The 22743-nt window shown below is 30.1% G+C and overlaps 2 protein-coding genes across 4 annotated transcripts; both read left to right on the top strand.

The window, feature by feature from the left end:
• The first annotated feature begins 5429 nt into the window (after positions 1-5429).
• LOC148579370 (uncharacterized) lies at positions 5430-7290 on the top strand. Its single transcript, XM_088508290.1, has 3 exons — positions 5430-6005; positions 6571-6917; positions 7036-7290. Exons 1-3 carry the CDS (start codon positions 5551-5553, stop codon positions 7143-7145), a joined length of 912 nt encoding a protein of 303 aa, XP_088364416.1. The 5' UTR covers positions 5430-5550; the 3' UTR covers positions 7146-7290.
• Positions 7291-8230: 940 nt separating this feature from the next.
• On the top strand, positions 8231-12937 carry LOC107621974 (protein ALTERED PHOSPHATE STARVATION RESPONSE 1-like). 3 transcript variants are annotated; one of them, XM_088508167.1, is made up of 4 exons: positions 8231-9071; positions 9518-9693; positions 11037-11260; positions 12126-12937. In XM_088508167.1, exons 2-4 carry the CDS (start codon positions 9610-9612, stop codon positions 12805-12807), a joined length of 990 nt encoding a protein of 329 aa, XP_088364293.1. In that variant the 5' UTR covers positions 8231-9071; positions 9518-9609; the 3' UTR covers positions 12808-12937. The 3 variants fall into 3 exon arrangements, with proteins under 3 accessions (XP_088364293.1, XP_088364318.1, XP_088364360.1); XM_088508192.1 differs by having other exon boundaries at positions 8231-9112; XM_088508234.1 differs by having other exon boundaries at positions 8231-9112; positions 11026-11260.
• Positions 12938-22743: the final 9806 nt, after the last annotated feature.

The raw sequence follows: 22743 nt of genomic DNA, 5'->3' as shown, positions 1-22743 counted from the left end.
AAGAATGATCATCAAGATATGCAGAGTCATTTCATTATTAGCGTTAGCAAAATAGAAATGAAAATGTACTCTAATCCACCAAGATATGCAAGTCAACATATTATTTAATTAATCATTGTCGTTAGTATTCTCATTGTTTTTTATAAGATCTTAGAAACAAAAAAATTAAAAAATAAAATATAAATCAAATATTGAAAAAATAAAATGTTATTTTTTTTATTTTTTATTCTTTTATTAAATTCTAAAAATAAAAGACTAAAACTAAAAATAAAATACTAAAAATCCACTATTTTTAAAAAATAATTATTTTTAGGATTTTATTAGATAAATAATAGTTTTTGTGAATAATATGAATAATAGACTTTAAAATTAATCGAATAAAGTAAAAAAATATATTATACTCCTAAATTATTTATCTAAATTTTAATATTAAGATAACTATTCGCACACCTAATGAATTAAACATTCAATATATTCATTATTCATATTATTTAGTATTTTCATTGTCTACCTATACTTTTCTTTATTTTTTAACATTTATTTGTATAAAAAACCTGCAAAATCTAGGTTACCTCACATTGATCGCATTTCCATGTTCAATCTGTACTTTGTTTTTTTTTTTTTTTTTAATTAAATTACAAACATCTTATATCTATTGTCCGAATTTGGCTAATTTAGATTGAATACACTGAAGTGGTGATCTATCGATGATAGAAGATTTTAGAACTAACTTTGTTAAGTAACTAATAATAAGAGTTGCGGCTAACTGCAATTAGTTAGTAACTTTTTTTAAAATTATTTTTTTTTAAAAAATGTTAATTCAAATTACATCCAAAATTAAATAAAAAATATTTAAAATCTGAAAAAAATTTAAAATGAAATAAAAATAAATATCTAAAATTATTGTAAAAAGAATATTTAAAACCTAAAAAAAACATTCAAAAAGTAATTAAAAAATATCTAAAATTTAACAAAAAAATATTCAAAATTATTTTAAAAAATTCAAAACCTAACAAAACAAAAAATCTAAAAATATTAGAAAAAAAAATTCAAAAACTAAAAAAAACATCTAAAATTATTATAAAAATAATCCAAAATCTAAAAAGAAGTCATAAAACATCCAAAACATATAAAAAATACACATCCAAAATCTAAGAGAAAGAAATATCCAAAACAAGTAAAAAGAATAATTCAAAATCTACAAAAAAAAAAAAAGAATGCCATTGTAAAAAGGATATCGTCCAAAATCTAATAAAACGAAACATGAAATATAACAAAAAAAACATTCAAAATCTAAGAAAAATAAAATATCTAAAATTATTTTAAAATATCTAAAACTTAACAAAATGAGACATCCAAAATGTTAGAAAAAGAACATCTAAAAATAAGAAAAATATTTAAAACTATTAAAAAATTATCCAAAATCTAAAAAGAAGAAACATCCAAAATAAAAAAAAAAATCTGAACACACTGACACATAATAGTATTTATATATGTGCAAGCATGTCCAAAAATTTTTATTTTTCACCACATATCAGACAAAGGTTGATGAATATCTCGTCCGAAACGTATTCGACATGCGAACACGACAACTCATCAAAATATATGTATTTTACTATTAAAATGATTCACAATTAGTAGAATTTTAATTATTACATGTATAATTCTAAAAAGATATTTTCTTAAAATATTCTGAAATAAAAGAAGTTTGTATAATAATACTAAAACACATTATGTTAGCATTTTTGGACTAAAATATTACCTGTTGTCACTTGTAAGATAGTATAATGATAATAATGATAATATTTAATTTGTACCAACTAAAATAATTTACGATATACACTAAAGTGAATATTTAGATTTATTAGATCACTTAATTAAAGCTTTTGCATTTGAATTTGGAGAGAAAAAAAAAACAACTTTTCGAACAGAAAAAACATAAGTAAAGAATTAGGGGTGCAACCAGTTCTAACCAATTAGTTATAAACTTGATTTTAAAATTAAAAAACTTTAGAAACTCATTAAAAAAAAAAAACACACGCTCTACTACTCTTGCCGGTAGTCGCGCTGGCGCACACTTGCGCCTCCTCTTCCAAACGCTTTTCATCGCAACGCCCATCTTCTTGCACAAGAACGGCGCGATTTCTATCTTCCTCTCTTCCACTGCCGCAACGGCATCTCCCCCTCACTTTCTGTGCCTCGCGATCCCTTCTAGTCGTTTGTCGGTCGTTACACCGCCGCTAGGGACGGACGGACATAGGGGAGGACGAGCAAAGGCTTGGCCTCTTAACTTTTTTTAAAAAAAAAATTAATAATAATAAATTATTAAGTATGATTTAATTTTTTTAAAAATTTATTTAGTATTTAATCTAGTATAAATAAAACTCAAGTCCAACTTAAATATTAATGATTTTTAATATCTAAAAAGTAAGTAATAATATTAAAAAAATTTGAAAAATATATTATTACTAATATTTTTTAATTAAATAAAATTTTTTAAATTCCATAAAGTGGATTCTTTTTCTTCTTATGACCATCTTTTTTGATTTATTTGGTATTAATTATCTATGTTTCAACTGCTATAACTAAGAGATTTTTTTTCAACTATGAATATTGTAAAAAATGACTCAGAAACAAAATGAAAGATGATTTTCTTGCTAATTGTATTTTAATTATATTGAACAAAAATGCTAAAAATTTTGACAGATTTTATTATCGATGAATTTTATGATACAAAGAATCAACCACTTCGTTAGTAAAAAGTGCACACATTTTTTGTACTTTAAAATATATTCTCTATCGATATATTTTTGTAATACATCTTATATTATATAATTTTTTGTATAAATTTTTAATATTATATATGTTATTGACCCGTGATAATATTTCTAAATCCGTCCATGATCCCACACCCACGCCTCCTTCCAAACACATCTCACCGCGACGCCCATCTCCTTGCGCAAAAAAGGCGTGGTCACTCCCTCCATCTTTCCACGCAAGATCTTCTTCTTGGGTTTGTATGATTCTTTTTACTAGTTTTGGATGTTTATTTTTACTAAGTTTCAGATATTTCTTCTTCTTCTTTTTTTTTTAAATACTTTAATTGATTAAAAAAAATATTAAAAATAATTAAAAATTAATTTATATTTTAATATCAATAAATATCAAAATATCATATTAATTTATCTAAAAAATATTTGGTTTTTATATATATGTCGTGTTCCCTTATTTATAAGAATTTAAAATTTGTTATTCACGTGTCTCATGTCATATCGTGTTTTATATCCGTGTCAATATTTGTGTATCATAAGTTCTAGTAAATCTAATTTATATTTTTCTTTTATTATGTATCAACCTTAATTAATAATTTAACATGATATACAAATAAAATATATACATCTCATTGGTTGAATTAATTAGTCAAATATTCTTTAAAAAATAAAATCTACAAATAATAGCTTAATATTATCTTACAACGAGTAGCATTCTAACATCAAAAATACTAACATGACGCTTTCTAATGTCCTTATGCATACTTTTCTTTTTTTTAAAATATTTTAGAAAAATACCTTCTTTAATTTGGACTTATACGAAAATTGACATTTAATGATTATAATTCTAGTAATTACCAATCATTCTAATAAATCTAATTAGTCACAAAAAAAATTCTAATAAATCTAATTTATATATTTTATTATTTGTATCAATTTTAATTAATATAATTTACAAATAAAATATATACATCTCATTGTTTAAATTAATTAGTTAAAGATCTTTTAAAAAATAAAATCTACAAATAATATTATTATATTAGGTAGCATTATAGTGTCAAAAATATTGACGTGATACGTTCTCATGCCAAGGTGCATACCTCTCTTTTTCTCAGAATATTTTAAAAAAATATCTTCTTTAGAATTATATGAAAATTGACATTTAATAACTAAAATTCTATTAATATCAATTATTCTAATAAATTTAATTTATTTCTTTCTTTTATTATTATGTATCAACTTTAATTAATATAATTTTAAAATAAAATATATACACTTCATGATTTGAATAAATTAGTTAAATATTTATTAAAAAATAAAATTTACAAATAATATTAATTTAAAATAATAAAATTTGAGTAATAATTAAGAGACTTAATTTATCTTCTTAATTATTCTTTTAATACTTAGATGAATAAAAGTTAAAAAATATAAAACTATTTAAAAATTAGGAGAATAATTAAAAAGATGAGTTAGAATTTCTAATAATTTTTATATAAATTAAATAATAAAAAATTAAATTAAAAAAGACTAACAAAACATAAATTAAATAAATATTTTCTGCACCTCGTATAGGTATATACTCTAGTTTGTATTATAACAAATACCAGTCAATATTTTTGATAATGTTTTGAAAGACTAACTTGACTTGTGTTAATGAACTAATTTGATTCATATATGTTATAATACAGAAACACTAAAATGGCTTGCTTACCCGTATATTTCTTAGATCATATTGAGTCTTAACCAACGAAATCAGCACACTTAGAATGTGTTTGATAAAGTTTATTGGAGGTGTTTGAACCTTTTTAAGAACATAAGTTAATGTTTTGTATTTGGTAAAATTAAATAAACATTTATGTGCATGTATTTTTAGTTTTTAAGAGTTGACAATATTTTTTAAAGTATCTATAAAAATATTTTTTAAAATTAATTTGTATTTTTTTAAGCTAAAATAAAAAATTTAATATAAACCTTTATATATAGAGTTTTCTTACTTCTTTTATTTTTGTTTACTAAAATTATTTTAAATTTTAAAAATAATTTTATCAAATACTTATTATAGCTTTTTTTAACTAATGATATCTTTTAGGTTGATTGGTTGAGAATTAATTGACTGCAAATCTAAACTATATTTATGAGTTTAATTTGATGTTTATTAATAAATTATTATATACACAAAAATGAGATTACACAATTATTATAGTCTATACTTATTAAAACTACTTTTATTTTGTTTTACTAAAAAGTAATAACTATTGTAAATTTGGAAAAGATCTATAAAAATTACAAAAGACAAATGATTTTTAAAGGACTTTGTTAAAATTCTAACTTTTTATTTAATAAATAACTAATTAATAATAAAAATTCATATATAATTTATTATATTTGACTAAATGATGGTCTAATAATTTTTAATTTTCGAGTTCATACCAAACAAGTATAGGTAGGTACTTTTTACTTTCTACCAATCAATAAATCAGTGGAGCAGGGAAAAAAAAAGGTAAAGTGTTTGACTAATTATTTAGGAACAGAAAAAGTTTTAGATTCCAATATTTTCTTTTGCAGAAAACAAAAAAAGCCACCACTATATTACCAATTTCACCAATGCCTCATTGTCATCAATGCTTTTTATCCCTTCTAAACTAGTATTTGTTGTATATAGAAGAAGTGAAAAAGAACAAACAACAGCGTGTATTTTGGGATGTTTCTCGGTGAATGCGGTGATAGAGGTTCCATTCAAACTCTGTTGTGATTTGCGAACTTTCTCGTAACAGAGATGGGTTGGGTGATGTTCAAAAATCACAAGAAGAGAAATAACGAACCTTTGCGGCTCTGCAAGGAACGAAAGAGGCTCATAAACTCAGCCATTGATTCAAGATACGCTCTCTCTGCTTCGCACCTTTCTTACATTCACTCTCTTCAAAACATTGGCGTTGTTCTTCGCCGTTACGCTCAGGCACAGTTACTAGACTCGCCACCTTCGGGTTCGGTTTCTGTTTCTGAATCAAATTACCCTTCTTCTTCTTCGTCACCATCACGTGCTCATGATGAAGATGGAAGTCACGTGGGTTACCCAACGAGGTCACGTGACAATGAAGATGTTGGTCTCACTGTTAGCATAAATAAAAATTGCAGTTACGGCAGTTACTTGGATCGTGAATTTTCGGTACCTTCACTTTCTACTACTGAGAATGGTGCTGCTTCTTCTTCGGATTTCTTTAATCCTTTAAGGTTTGAGTTTAAAATGCACAAATACTTTGGTATTTACTCGTGTTGTGTTTACGTGTATGATCTATCTTAAATTTTAAATTTGTGACTATTTTTCCATGAACCGATCCTATCTATCAAATTATATTGCGTCGTGCTGTATTCAATAAACTAGTGTTTATTTTTCCGAAAATTTTGATATTTTTTTTCAAAAAATTATATGTGTCACAAATTTAGTTATCCTCGAGATGAATTAAATAATATATATATTTCAAAAATATTATATGTATATAAATAATCACACCAGATCAGTTATTATAGATTTATATATAAATATTTAAGTTATTTAATTTATTTTTAGTATATATTTTATATAAGTGATTGATTTGATATCATTTTGTTTTTGTCTATTTAGTATGATTTTTTTTCCCAAAAAAAAAAATATTGTATGCACGGATCATACTGTATTATTATATCGTATTCAATACTGAGTACGTATATTAATGTAACCTACTTTTAAATTTGTGATTTTCCTTTCCATAAAATTGTATTCAGCATCATAATTAGTATTTGTATCTGTGTAACATAGACTCGAGTGCAAGCATGGAGAAGGAGAGGATTTCCTAAACTCCGTGGATAATGAAAAGGATATTAACAGAGGAAATGGGTGCAGGGGTTCATCAGTAAATTGCTATGACCAATTATCATTTGTTTTAAGAGTAGTTGAAGGTTTGAAGATGGAGTTACCAAGCAATGTGGAAAATGTGCACACTGAAAGAGAAGATCCTTCTCAGTTCATCACACATAGAGCTAAAGATTTTGTTACTAGCATGAAGGAAATTGAGCATAGATTCTTTCGTGCTTTTGAATCTGGTAGAGAGGTTTCTAGGCTTCTAGAAGCTAACAAAATCATGGTTGGATATTCTGAATCCAAAGGTAATTTGCTACTTAATTTGAGTTACATGTTTAATGTCACATTGCAGAATTTTGTTGGTTAGTTGGAAATATTTTGAGCCTAATTATGAATCTAAGTGCTGATATTCAAATTGTTTAGGGAAGCCTTCTGCAACGGCATTGCTAAGAGCTTTTCGTTCTGTTTTCCATGGCGGAAAAGTGAAACCTCTTTCTAAAGGTAAGTTCTTCTTTCATTTCTGGGAACTGTGAAGTGAAACTGATTACAACGGTGCTAGTTAATATATGGATGGTTTAGTTTTCAGAAAAATTCTTTTATAGATATAAGTGTAACATTTTATGTTTCAGCAGAGTCACCAAATTTGGTGGGATCAGTAAAATAGTAAATGTATTTTTGAATAGGTGATTACTTTGATACAGAGTAAGATTATACAGAGATACAGAGTTATAGCCTCTTTCTTTATATCTATACATTCTTACTTTTTACTCTGCATCGGAGTCATCACCTTTGAATAAAGTTAGTCAAATTATTTATTGTCAATATGACTAGAAATGATGTTGAAATGCAAGAACACGTTTGGTTTTTCTATTTTTCTATGCTGAGTCGGTTTGAATCTATGAACTCGGAAATTAGTTTTCATACATCTGACAATACATCATGAACGAAATGCCACTGTATCAAGCAAGACAAGGCCAAAATGTCAAAATATTAAGCATATATAACAAATTATCTACATTCATTTTAATTTGACTCAACAAACTTTGTATAGACAAATCAATTTAAGGATGTACTAGAGTGAATATGTCACATAAAAAAAAAAAATAAAAATAAACAGGGGGAGTATAATTGATTTCAATTTGATCAACAATTTTTTAACTGTATGAAATTTGTGTCTGCATAAATTGTAGATAATCTTATGGCTTAAGCTACAATGATGTCACTTTATTCCTTTATTTCATTTCCTTGATGCCACTTTGAGCTCTGATTCTTGAAAGATGAGTATGCAGGAGAAGAAAATTCTTGTTAGGTGCAAATTACTTTTTGACACACTTACATAAAAGTGGAGGCCAATTTTATGTATCTTTTGTTTGATATCTAAATTTTATCTAAATTACTTTTTATAATAACTTCAAAATATTTAAAATTTTTTAACTTTTACATTTTTAAATTTAAAATTAATTATTTAACATATTTTATCAATTAAGCAATATTTTTAGACAACATAATAAACACCAAAAGTTGATCAACAAAACAAATCTTGGTTAAAAATAGTGGGACCCACTTTCAATGTGAATGTGTCTAAAGGTAATATGATAAATTTGTGTCTGTATAAAAACAGAAGTTAAACCTCAAATAATACATAACATTCACGAATTGCACTGATTTAATCATTGACTTAACAATTGTATCATTTACGTCTCTGAAATTGTAAAAAATGTATCTAGTTCACCTCATTTCTGGCCTTTAATCTTGCTGCCGGCAGTGATGCGGCAAATAAGTACCATGTTGGAGCTTGCTTGCCTCTGTCGCTCTTGGGCCCTAATCCCATCGGAGCTTGCCTCCGCCATTGCTCAAATAAGAGCCATCTTCACCAAATGTAGGTCTTCATGCTTATCGCAGATCTGGTTGAAGATGACATACTCCTCTCGCGATTCATATATGTTTCTACGTCGCTTGATTTTTCTTCTTATGCCTATTCTGTATTTTTCAATACTCACACGCATTGCCCCAACATCTTTGTCTACAACAACATTATATGGGCTCTCTCTTCCTCCAATCTCCCTCTTGGCTGGTGGAGCTGGCGAATCGGCTTTCTCGGTGGCGCTGTCGATCTTCCGGAGTTTCTTGAAATCAAGCCGGAGCCATCTCGATCGGGCTCTAATTTCTCATCGGCAAATACTGTGGCGTCAGGCTCAAGCATGGTGATGCGATTGTCGAGTTGGAAATTGCTGGAGGAGAAGGTCTGGGAGGCGCCATTGCGAATTGCAGAGATGGTGAGATAGTGTCCTGCGAAGTGCAGTTGACGTCAAAAGGAGTCTGGAAGGGCTCCGGAGAGATGCTGAAGGCGGAGGCAAGCTCCGGCGGGATCAGGGCCCAAAAGCGGCGGAGGCAAGCTCCAACATGGTATTTATTTTCCATATCGTTGCTGGCGACATGGTTAAATGGTTGGAAATGAGGTGAAGAGCCAACTACATGTATTTTTTACAATCTTAGAAATGTAAATAGTGTAATTGATAAATCAGTGCATTTTGTCAATTTTAAGAACCACTTTTAGGGTTTAACTCAAAAAACAAAAATATTTCAAATATACTATAGTATAAGTGTTTCAGTAGTTTTAATCATTGATTTTAATTATAGTATATATCTAATTCAGATCAATGGCTGAAATCAATATTATAATTGAAATCAATGATTAAGATTATCGAAAAACCTGATTCCATGGTGTACGCTTGAAATGTTTCCTGTAAGAACATGTCAATAAAAAGTAATTTTTAAACACCTATTTGAAGAATTGAACTGTTATCTTTTTCATCTCTAAGTCATGTTAGATATGGAACTGGTACAGACTTTTGAATGTTCAAGAAAGACATCACTCTAGGCTAACATTTGATCTTGTATGTAGGACCTGCACAAAAAGTAATTTGTTGGCGAAGGATAGTACCTTCTCAATCATCTTTATTCAAAGACTCTTTAGCTTCACCATCAAAGGAAGATATGGATCAGGATGCTGGTGGAAGCAACTCTTGCACCCTTGAGAGATTATATGCATGGGAGAAAAAACTCTATGACGAAGTCAAGGTACTAAAATCAGAAAAAATAAATAAATTCACACAATGCCATGTCATATCATCATATGTTACTGTCACATATCTCCCCTGTTTTCTTTTTGTCTCAATTCTTAACCTCTGGTTTTCTCACAGTAGATTTCATATGACAAGGTTCTTTACAAACAAAACAAAATAAAATAAAATCAGCTTAGTAATTAAGGGATGAATAAAAAGTCGTGGGGGTATATTTACATTCGGTAATTAAATTATTCTAGATAATCTGATAATTGATCTATCCTAAGAACAAGTAGTCATGTGACGAGTTTGAATAATGTTAAGTGTTTTGTCTGGTTATCATCTTCTCACATGTATTTCACCTCATAATACAAGAACAATTTGTTCTCTAGATACATGAAACTTTCAAAATAATAGTCTTTTTTTTATAGACTTGAAGCGTGGATTATGCACATAAATACTCATATTTTGTGTTTAAATTTTATTTTACTTAGAATAATAAGAATCACAGGCAGGGGCAGATTTAGGGGGACCAACTTGGGCTTCCTAAAATTTCAAAACTTAAAATATATATTATATGATGTCTAAAATGTTTAATAATATATCTACTAATATAGTAATTGAAGAGAGACATATTATACTCTAAAACATGAGTTCAAACTCCATTTCATGCATTTTAAATTTATTTTATTTGATGAATTGTTTTTGTTATTCTTTCTAATTTTTTTTTTTGTAATTCTTCCATCTATTATCATATAAAAATATTTTAATTTTTATAATAATTCCTAATTGAATGTAATAAAAAAAATATATACATAAAATTTAGATAAAATTTTATTTTTTATGATATTAAAATCAGAATATATTAAGTAAATTAATCTTATATATTATATTCACTAATTTATTTTAAGTACATATATTAAAAGTATTAGAGAAACAGAATCATATTATTTATGTTATATCTATTATAATAAGAATAAAAATTAGAATTTTATGCAAAAAAAAAAAACTGATATATAAATGAATTTTTTTAAAATTAATTTTAGTTAAAAATAATATTAAAATATACAATTCTTTTATTAAAGCTTTTAATTTTAATAGGACACTTTCAATTTTTTATTTTCAGTCCCCTCTTTATAAGAATTTTGGATCTGCCACTAATCACAAGAATAAAATTTTAAACTTTTAATAACAGAAGTTTTGATATTATACCATGAATTAACTTTCTGAAAAAATTTAACTATTAGATAAATGTATACCGTTAGGCTTATATTTAATACTAGATTGTGTTTATACGCGATATGTTAAACAAAAATTTTTCAATTTTTTAACTAAGATATCAATTTAGCTATGTTTCAGGCTAGTGAATCCATCAGAAAGGAGTATGATAGAAAATGTGAGCAACTAAGGCATCAATCTGCCAAAGATGAAAGCACTCGAGTGATTGATAAAACTAGATCGGTAGTGAGGGATCTGCACTCAAGGATAATAGTGGCCATTTATTCTTTTGATACAATATCCAAACAGATTGAAAGAGTGAGAGATGAAGAGTTGCTTCCACAACTTTTGGAATTAAATCAAGGGTAAGTGATGATTCTTCATATTCCATTTATTCTTGTGTTTTTGTTTTGGACTTGAAGCTTTACTTAGTGTTTAAAGAAGATATTCATATACACTATTTTTTTTTTTTTAAGTTCGATGGAATTCAATCAAATTCCTTTTTATTCAGAAAATAAGAAATGCAGCGAAGCAACTTTTTTCACCCAATATTAGTTATTTTTTTAAAACTATTTTACTTATTTTAAATTCTAATCCTAAGTTATAAATTCTTAATATTGTATTGTAAATTATAAACTCTAAATTTTAAAATTGATTAACGTGGACTAACTAAAAATTAGTTGTTTATACTTTTTCTTATAGAATATATATTATTTTTAAGATTTAGGTAATAATATACTCTTTATCTTTATGTTTTGAGATTATGTTATCTGAACAACTAAATCATGAGAATAAGTTTCAATCTATTTGTACTGATTGTTACCTAAAATTTTTCTAGAATACACAATTTTTATTGGTGGTCAAAATATTATTTCCTATATATTTTATAAAATACAACATTAAACATTATGTGAATATAACATTAAATTCTCTCAAAAAGTTTAAAGAGATCAATGCCATTTGAACAAATAAAAAGGAGTCACCAAATATTTCATCGAGGAGTGCTGGAGCCAGTAACTTTTGTGATTTATAGCCATCAAATAGTCATCAATAATAATTTTAATGGTGTGAGATTAGTGTGAGATTTCATCCAATGACTCACTTTTCTTTACTGTTACATGCTGGCCAAAATTTAGAAAAGTTGCTGGCCCTAAACTTTTCCAACTTGTAATTAGTCAAGTAATAATACTAGTATTAATTAGCTCATAAATTGTTAGTCATGCATCGCAGATTAGTTAAGATGTGGAGGGCTATGCTTGAGTGCCATCATGCTCAATTCATCACAATTTCTTTGGCATATCATTCAAGAAGCTCAACAAGAACCATAGAAGCCGATGCTCGCAGAGAGATCCTAGCTCAACTTCTAGAAGAATTCAAGTGCTTTGGCCTAAGCTTCGATAATTGGATTAACAGCCATACCTCATACGTCGAATCTCTCAATGGATGGCTACAAAACTGCGTTTTACAGCCAAGTGATCGTTCCAAGAATAGAAGGCGGCCGCTCTCCCCTCGCCGTGTTCTTGCCCCTCCAATATTTGTTCTCTGCCGTGATTGGTCTTCAGGGATCAAGGCATTGCCGGCCGACGATCTAAGCCGCGCAATCAAAGTCTTTGTATCCGAGCTTTGCCGTGTCATGAAGCAACAAGAAGATAAAGAACTACAAGAGAAACAGAATTTAAGTGGTGAATTAAACAATGAGGAAACAAAGAGCAATAATAATACTATTGAGGATACTAGTGAAGATGACTATGCAGATTTGTGTTGTATACATGAAAGCTTAACCAAGGTTCTTAGTCAAATGACTAAATTTTCCGAGGCATCACTGAAGATGTCTGAAGATGTTAAGCAAAAAAGTCAGGCAGCTCAAGCTGCTTATCATAATTGCAAATCTGTTAGGACTGGGAGATTTTAATCCTCACTTTGTTTGAATGGGGCTGTACATTCATGAAATATTAGTGCCAAATACTAAAACATATAAATAAGAAAAAAAAAAAAAGCATGAAAGAACAAAATAGAAAAATTAAAATTTTCTGTTAATTATTAGTGAACTACTACTTGTTACCTGGTGTGAGGAAATTAGAGACTGTTTAGACTTTTGAGCTTTGGAATTGTAAAATTGTATAATGATTTATGCAGTTTTGGTAATTATTTTTATTTCCTAAATGTCGTTTAACTTTTCCTTCCTCTCTTCCTTTCTTTTTTTTTTTTTTTTTTTTTTTTTTTTTTTTTTTTTTTTAATTTGCGCAACTATAACATCTATTTGGTAAAACAAATATGTGTCTATGTATACACACACAATGTATTTTTATTCTTGTTTATACCCTGATCCAAAAAGATAAAACCAAACTCAATAAAGATAAAAAGGTCTAACAAAAAAAGATGGTCTCTACCACTTACCCAACCTCTTTAAGAAGAGGTTGGACACGATAAGAGGGGCCAGCTTCACTTATCCAAAATAAGTAATTGCCTTTCCGAATCTCTCATACTATTTCTATCTTTCCTAGAAATAGATTCTAACAAACTCCTAAAATAAAGGGAATAGTTATCCATCAACAAAGGTGGAACTACTCCAAAAGGTGGTTATTTATTCTACTATAAATATACTGACACCCTTCAGGTATATTTACGTTCTAAACTACTAAAAACTTGCCTAAAACCCTTGCTAACTTAAGCATCGGAGTCTCTTGCAGGTACCACCCCTACCTCCTTACGAGGAACTCGAACGGTGGCACCTTGCCGTTAGAATAAGTTGGTGGCTGCCTTGGAAGGAGTCTGGACCTCACGATTCAGGTCCAAATCAACGTTTCAGGTAACTCTCGAAACAGTTCTCAAAATATTAAAAATGTTGTTGTTTATTAAAAAGAGTTTTAGTAAAGGAACACAGTAAAATCAAGAGTGAATACCCATTCCAACCTCTAATTATTTGCTCGTGGGATATGTCGCACTCTAATCATCTTGAAATCCCCAAACGGTCCTCATCCTGAAAAAGAATTGGACAATTCGACTCCTGTAACCTATTAGTAGAAGGTTGCCTATATGATGTCTCAGTTTGTGGGTGATGTGGCAAATATCAGTGCCACGTCACAATGAAAAATTGTTAGAGACTAATGGCCCCTTTCCAAATATAAAACATCATTACAGAGAGTCAAGGATGTATAAGAGATTTTGAACTCTTTAATTTTCCATTAATCTCTTTCGTTTACTCACACATTCACAGAAAGGCCCTAAAACTTTGTCTTCCTCCTTCATTTTCCTCAAAAATACGGTGACAACATTGCAAGTGGTGGTTGTTGAGATGACCCGTTGACGGAAGTTTATAAAGATCAACAAGATTAGTTATTAGTTTCCTGCATTCCTACTCTCCTGTCTTGGTTTTAATTACGTTATAACGAATTTGTTTGATGAACTGGAGAGTGTTGTTATATTATTTTGATGAGTCATTTTTTTTTTGAAATCGAATTAACTATATGATTGTAATGTCTTTGTGGATTTTCTGTAGTGACCTAAGATTTTGTGTATTGTTATCTGCACAAGTTAGAATTAAAAATGTTATATGATTAGTATGTTCTGTTTCTTTTATAATGTCTTTTATGTTTATTGTTATCTTCTCTTGAAATTTTATTTAAACAATTTAAATGATTTATTGTACAATATTTACAGATGTCCATTTTTGTTGTTTCTATATTCAATCATAGTGGAAGGTTCTATAAGAAGAGAAATTTTTTCCATTGGATGTGGACTTTGTCGATAAAAAAGATTTGGAAGAGTTGTTCAGAGGCAGTTTTCAAAGAGACTATAGCATCAGCTAGTGGAACCACTTTAGAGAGGCTGTTCAAGTTCATTCCAACCTCATAATTTAAGCCACTTAGGAAGAATTAACTAATTAGAAGACAAAATTTAGCTTAGTGAAGAACATATACTAGACTCCTAGGTCCTTTTATCATTTGTGTTTCTTATTTATTGGTTTGGTTTTGCTATTGTCAATTTTGGACCAAAACATGAGTATGTCTTGTGTATTGCATATTTTGACTTTTGGATTAGTCAGGATTTGAATTATGATTTTATGATGGTTATCATTTTAAAATTACGAATGCCTTTTGTAACACCCTACCACACGGAGCCTTACGCTTAAGTCGTAAAGCAGAGGTAGCAAGGTATTACGACCTCTAAAAGAAAAGGATATGTACATAAATATAGTTGAATGAGATCATATCTAGGAGCCTTGAAGGATAAGCTAAACAAAAACGATAAATAGAAAATCGTGTCACACTTGCATGGATATTCATAAAACAGACAGGTAAAATCGAAAGAAAACTGAAAACATATATATACATATCAGAGTTCCAAAACTCAGATAGCAAGCTCCAGACTTGACCTGCGAAGCTAAGGCCGGCCAGAGTATATATATATATATATATATACAACCCAAAATAAAACTCAAACCACAAAATAAACACCTGTATCTCCAAGTTAACCTCTAGGAAGGACAAAACACAAATATGTACATGCGGAGATTCTATAAACATATATACGTAACATAAAACAAAATATGACAGTCTAAAAGATAGTTCTTCGCTTGTAAGGAGGGTCTCCAGATGCTCAACGAGGTGCCTCTCGACCTGTATCTGAAAACAACAACATAGTATGGGGTGAGAACCAGAGGTTCTCAGCATGGTAAAGATACCCGCATAATTAATATAAAAGATCCTGAGAGAGCCAGAGGTATTCCTAGAACTTTGACACTTAGATTTTAGCTTAAGGGTTCAACTAAACCAGAAATTAGATAAGTTGTCTAAGGTATTCAAGTTCTAAATCTAACTTTAACCTAATACTTCACGTTCTATCTGCTCCGGTCCTCCGAATCACTGGTGGAACAACCCTCGTCATTCCTCCGCCAGACAAGGGGCCTCTTAGTTGCATAGACAAACATTATAGACAAGGAAAACACAAATAGAGAACCATTTACAGAAGTAGAACAAGTAGCAGATAAGCAGAATTAAACAGTTAAGCAAACTAAAACAATGCACACTCAAACAAAGCAAACAAATGCATATGATATATGCCTGTCCTATGGCTGATGAGTCTCATTTGTCGGTTATACAGCCAACCCGACATGTCCTGGTAGTTAACCATTAGACAGTCCCTCTGTGCGCGCATCCCCAAACTCAATAATATTCCATGGAGTCAAACTCCAAACTCAAATATAATATTCCATGGAGTCACACTCCAAGCTCAAATATAATATTCAATATTCATATATATATGCATGCCCATGGGGGAATCCGGAGAGTTAAAGTGTCCGGTCACATCTTGCGACAGAGGGTCAACAAATAGTCTCAAATACACAAGCCACATAATAATCTCTTTCCTTTTTAAAATAACACTTCAAATAAAAACTCCAATTCTTATAGAAATTTTGGCAGTATCTCCTCTAAAACTCGAATTTCTGCCACCCTTCAAGGGTCCCAACTATCAAATCAAACACCTCTCAGTCCTTCAAATCATTTATAGTAACAAATTATTTCAAAATCAAACAAATACTAATATTAAATCTTTTCCCAAAACCAACCAACTTCAATAGTAAATTATTAATAACAGCTAAACCACATATTTTATTCCATATACACAATCTATCAATTATACGTTCAGTTCATTCCTACCTTAAGTTCTTCTAGCCTAAGTTTTCACGTGACATTAAACATTAACTACAAGAAACCAAAACCATACCTTCGTACGGAATCAAAATATTCGAAGCTCTGGAGAAGCTTTCTGACCGAGTTATCGAAGAAGAAAACGTCCAGAATTGTCTGTACCTCCTAAAATTCCCGTTGGCCAAACCCAAGGAATAGAGGAGCTATGTCACCGTCAACTTTCACCAATCAAAAGTGGTGCCAACGTGTAGAGAAGAAAAATATAAATACTTTTACCGGATTAAATTTTTTATTGGAGTTACGGATTGTAAAAAATCGAAGCTAAACGTTCGGAGGGGTTCACGTTGGTCACGCTCTTCTCTCTCGCCATTTTCTTTCCTTTTTTCTATATATATATATATATATATATGTGTGTGTGTGTGATTAATTAGTAAGCTGCCTTGGCTTTCTTTATTATATATACATAACGATAATGATAAACTTTAGTGGACATATTTATATATAATGAATTAATGATTGAAGTACATTAGTACGTATATACATAGTCTTTAGTAGATAATAATAATTATATATAAATAAACGTAAGCATAGATTAGGTAATCGAAAATAGGTAAATCAAATAGTTATAATAATAATAATAATAATAATAATAATAATAATAATAATAATAATAATAATAATTTATATATAAAGTTATAATATATGAGTTACTAATTTAAACGACATTAGTAATTTAAGAGTGAAAGATATTTAGTGAAGCATTAGCAAAGCTAAACTCAACAAAAAGTACCGATATTTACTCATATTGGCAGATATCGAACTCGATAATAATATTATTAACTAAATTCTGTTTCTAAATTAAAATATCAATTACTCAAATTAAAGTATACATATAAGTTTCATTACTTATAAATTACTAAAATTATAGTTTTAATTATGTAAAATATTTCATTATAAAATATAAATATATATAAGAATATAAATTTGATTGAATTCAAATAGTTATAAAATTAGTTCAATTACTGATAATAAAATAATTTTTAAAAATAAAAAATTCTAATTTATAAAATAAATTATAACTTATTTATATTTTTAAAACTGAGGGTCGCTACACCTTTGGTGTATAGCATTTTGGGTTGTTTCTGTGATTTCTGTGTCATAAATTATGTTGATGTTGATTACAAAAAATGCAACACAACATTTTTCATTTTGGTCAAAATATTACACTAGCATTATATATTGTTTACAATCTACTCAAACTAGTGTTTACTCACAGTTGCTAATACAGAATTTTCAATAAACCCACCCTAAACCCCTTCCTGAACCATATGGAAAAGCTTTTACAAAAACTATTCATCCACTAAGTGAATTAAACCAGGCTGACACTCCAATCATGACAATAATCCACAACATAAACAAGCCAAATTTGTTGTCGTTGGAGACTCCACTAACTTTATTTTCTTTCTTGCATTCAACTATTATCATCTCCAGCACTTCCATCCTTGCTTCCATCTTCTTAATTAATTAGGTTTGTACCTTCAGCAGTAGTTTTCTCATTGTTAACATAAAAATAGCAACATGCTCGTCCAGGCAAGCAAAATATTTACAATGTGGAGCTTTGTCTACAGAACATTATACTTCAACATCAGCTTCAAATAAACAATTTAACACTCTTACTATCAGAATGTCATGCTTCTGAATGCGCTACTCTGATGACGGCGGTATTACGACGACTCTCATATGTTAAATAATAAGGTATGAGCCTTTACGCGTAAATCTATCGATGGTTTTACTAAAAACTTAAAACTTTTCCAACCAAAACAAATAACACATATTCACATACTTAATATTAATAATACATTATAGCAGTACATACAAAAGCAATTACAAAACCTACCCCTCTGAATAAATCTTTAACTAACAAGGTGAGGAGAAAATAAATTCTAACAACTCAACTCGTAAACATAATCTTCTATGCTCTTATAGCTCCGCATTAAATCTTCGCACCTGTAGCTGAAAAGGGTGAAAATAGGGGTTAAGAATTGGGGAGTTCTTAGTAGGGTCGGGGTGTATAGTTATGTTCGCTTTATTATTTATTACACAGAAAATCCACAACAGAATACTTACAATCTTCAATAGATGGCCAATAGCATCAAACCTCATAATACAAATAACTTTAACAAACCAGAGATATAGAGAAAAATCACAAGTCAAGAAGTACACACACACAATCACAGAGAAGTATGCGCAAACAAGTATGATGCATGCTTACCCGCTCCCGACATTACCCGAATACAAGTCTCGGACATGACTTTCCAGATGCATACAGTGTGCATATAAGTCTTACGGCCTAATCGCATACAGTGTGACTTTTAAATGTATTTCAATATGCTTACATCTGGAAAACAGTTCTTAGTGTGTGGGCGTTCTCACTATACATTTGGCACTAAGGCCCAAGCAAGATCACATCTGCTCTCCTGTGGCAGACAGTTTTTTAAAGATTTTTCTTTATCTTCGCCCTCTGCACTCCTATGGCAGAGATCCTTTCAGTTAATACATTCTTTTCTTTTCTGTGCTCTGCTCTCCTGTGGCAAAGATTCGTTAGATTCTTTTAATCGTTGTTCTCTACTCTCCTGTGGCAGAGATTCCTTTAATTAATACATTCATTTCTCTTGTGTTCTCTACTCTCATGTGGTAGAGGTTCTTCAGTTTCTTTTAATTCTTTTATTCTCTGTTATTTATTGAATTATATTCTGACTTAACTCAGAAACCTTTGTTTGAGTTTGGCTTCCAGTGTCATAACCTCTGTATGCAACCTCTGTCTTACAGGTGCGACTCTCTTGAGCCGATGTATGCAAACATAACCTCTGTAAGCAATCTCAGTCTTACAGGTACGACCATCACCTGAATTGGCCGATGTATCTCTGGAAAGCAAATCTAGATGGACTCACCACCATATCTTTGCTTATCTCATTTTCTTTTCGTTCTTTCTTTCTTTTCATTCTTATCATTCCACAATATATATTATCTTCGCATTATTCCCTCGCATGTTCCTAAGTGTCTTATGGAAAAAGAATCAAAGATTCTTAATTTAGATTTGTCTTTCTAAAGTTTTTAGGACAGTTTTTTGCTTATCCTTTTAGTATATTATAAATAAAATAATATCTTATGGTAATTAGTGGCTAAGAGAAGGGGGGGTTGAATCTTAGCCCCTTTTTGCTGAGTACTACTTTCTGCCTTTTAAGATAGTTTCAGGAGATATTTCTGTTTTGTCTCATAACTAGTCAAGAGACATTTTCTTTTTGTCTCGTAACCGGTTAGGAAATATTTTTCAATTTTGTCTCCTACGTAACAGAATCAGAAATGGAGTAGAAGAGAAAGAGAGAATCACACCCAGAAGTATCCTGGTTCAGCCACTAAGTGCAATGCAGCCTACATCCAGTCTCTATCACAACTGTGACAGAATTTTACTATAATCATCAGATTACATACACTAATTCTTCCCTAGGAACTACCCATTCCTATCTGGGACAAGTCCAGAATCTACCCCAAAACTGAACTTGACTTGGTCACCTACTAAGCTTTCAACCGCAAAGTGCTAACCCAACTTGCAAGGGAATCCCCACAGGATCATGAAACACAACACAGATGTATAAAGGAACTCTTAGAAATCTATGGCTTTTTCTTTAATTTTGCACACTCTGCCTTTTTTCTCTCACTGACTTTTTCTTACAAACCTCACTCTGTTTGCCTTTTTCACCATGAGACTTAGACAGACAAAACTAAAGAAAAGAATACAAAATAAAACCCATTGAAGGAGAAGAACTCTGTAAGCTTAGGGTAGCTATAGAACTCTGTGCTTTCTCTCCTTGTTTCAACCCTTGGCCGTTCACCCTTATTATAGAAGGGAAATCTTCCAAGGTTGAAACTGGTTGAACCAAGCCACCAACATCTTCTCCAATAATAAAAACCAGTTCGGATAGAGAGAAGAGAGAGGGAAACCGAAAGCAAAACCAACATGCAAGTACCTCTCTCTCATCCCTTCTCATCAAGCTTCATCAATCTGAGCCTTCCATCTTAACTTTTTCCCCAAGAAAGATTTCTGACCCTTGATGAACTTTTGATCCTTGATAGCTCCATCTGTTCCATTTTTGCTTCTTCCTCCACATAGCTCCAGTAGCTACCTTCTGTGATGGATGAACAAAAGTAGAAACGAACCTCACCTTAGAGATCTTCTTCTCTGACCGAGGCCGATTGCTTCTACTTTAGGTATGAAGAACTTGAAGCTTCTTCTTCACACCTTGCCTTTAGTGGTAACAATCTTGCCGAAGCCATGCTTTAAATCTTCTTTTCTCAAGGCCATCATCATCCTAGCCTCTTTCCTTCTTCATAGATTCACTGCTTTTCTGATTGCTTCTTCTTTCTTCCTTCCTGCATGACATGATCGAAGAAGAGAGAGAGGAGAGAGAATAGAGAAAAGGCTTTCAATGGAAATAATGAATGAAATTAAAATGAATTAACTTCCACTTCCATTCCCCTATGCATAGTAACATGTGAAACATTAAAAATAATCAAATCAATTTTGAATTTCCTCTTTCCTGTTATCAATGCATGCAATTAAACCAAGTTAATTAAACTTTGAATTCCATCACCCATGGAGAAAAGTAACCGTGGAAAACATGCTCCATTTTCTTTTTTCTTTTCTTCAATTTCGGACCAACCAATTTGTTGGATCAAAAGGAAATAGTTTTGGGCTTCACATTAATTCATTGGCCCATTAAGCATTTGCTTATGCATCAAAGATAATTCAGCCACTTTGCTTGGAATTTATTTTTGCTAAGGTTGAACCTTATCATCATATTGGGCTTAAATTTTCTTTTGGCCCAATAACAAAATCTGCACATTTTAACAAAATTGTTAAACAACCAATTGGTAATTAAGTTAATAATAACTAAAAATTAAGTTAACAATTTTGTAATTAATATTTTTAACAATGTTTGATCATCACAATAATTTGAAATTTTTCAAACTCATTAATCTCTCCCTTGATGACAAAAATTATTAAAAATGAATTAAAAAGGTTTACGGATTAAGAGAACTCCCTTGAAGATTTTGAATCCTCCCCCTTTCCATTTATCATATAGCTCCCCCTTAATGTATGCATCTTTTCCAGTGGAAGCAGTACCTGTAACATGCTTAAAACATGCTTAAAACAGTTCCAAAAGATTTAAAGTATTCACCATATGGAACATTTCAAGCAAAAACGTGTTTGAACAACTTGATTTTTGAGCAGATGGAAAAATAATCAAGATTTAATTTTGTTATCCCTCAGATAACTTTCTGCTAAAAAAATGTTCTTGCAAAACAGAATATGTCAGAGTACTTTCAGAGTACATTGCAACAGATGACCAAACTCAACATACTACATACAGCATTATATTCAAAGCTAATAATTTCTGTCAAAAAAAAATATTTTCTACCAATCAGGGGATCATGCAAAAATCAGAACATGCTAGAGTACTTCAAATTATATTTCAACAAAAATTCAAGACTCAACATCCTGCTTATATTAACATATTCAAACAAATCCCTGCTGAAAAATATTTCTTGCCAATCAAAGTAATAAATCAAGCAAATGAAACATATAGCCATCAGTGCATCAGAAAAATTGGCATGAATCAATAATCAAAAAACTAAAAGTCAGAAATCAGAGCACAGAAGATTGGATTGACAGTTCCAAATCTATAAACAAATCAGCTCCTTTTTCTTTTTAATTTCCTCCTCCTTTTGTCATCAAGGAGAAAACCTGCAAAACAGATATAAACAGCAGTATAATGCAAAATATTTAATATCAAAAGAAACAGAGTATGATGTTTACGGATTACAGTCATCGAACATAAACCATGTCAATGAAACTAAATCCAGAAAATAGTAAAACAGAAAATGTTCAAGAGAAACATAGGCAGCAATGAACAAAGTAGTCAGGCATCAGGCAGATGAATATCAGAGTCAGAGTGATCATTGTCTTCGTTGGAATGAGCCATGTCTTTTTCCAAGCTCTTGAGCAGCAAATTTACCCTCTCATTACATTTAGTCCATGCCTTTTTATTTTCGTAGGCCTGCTTGCGAGCTTCTTTGCAAGATCGAACCATCATATTAGACATGTTTGAAAGCTCATTCAGAATGTCCTTTATTGA

The sequence above is a fragment of the Arachis ipaensis genome, chromosome B10 (genome assembly GCF_059453495.1).
Source record: "Arachis ipaensis isolate K30076 ecotype BB chromosome B10, ASM5945349v1, whole genome shotgun sequence".
NCBI lineage: Eukaryota > Viridiplantae > Streptophyta > Magnoliopsida > Fabales > Fabaceae > Arachis > Arachis ipaensis.
Note: the sequence above shows the minus strand (reverse complement) of the source record. Positions and strands in the feature narration are given on the sequence as shown.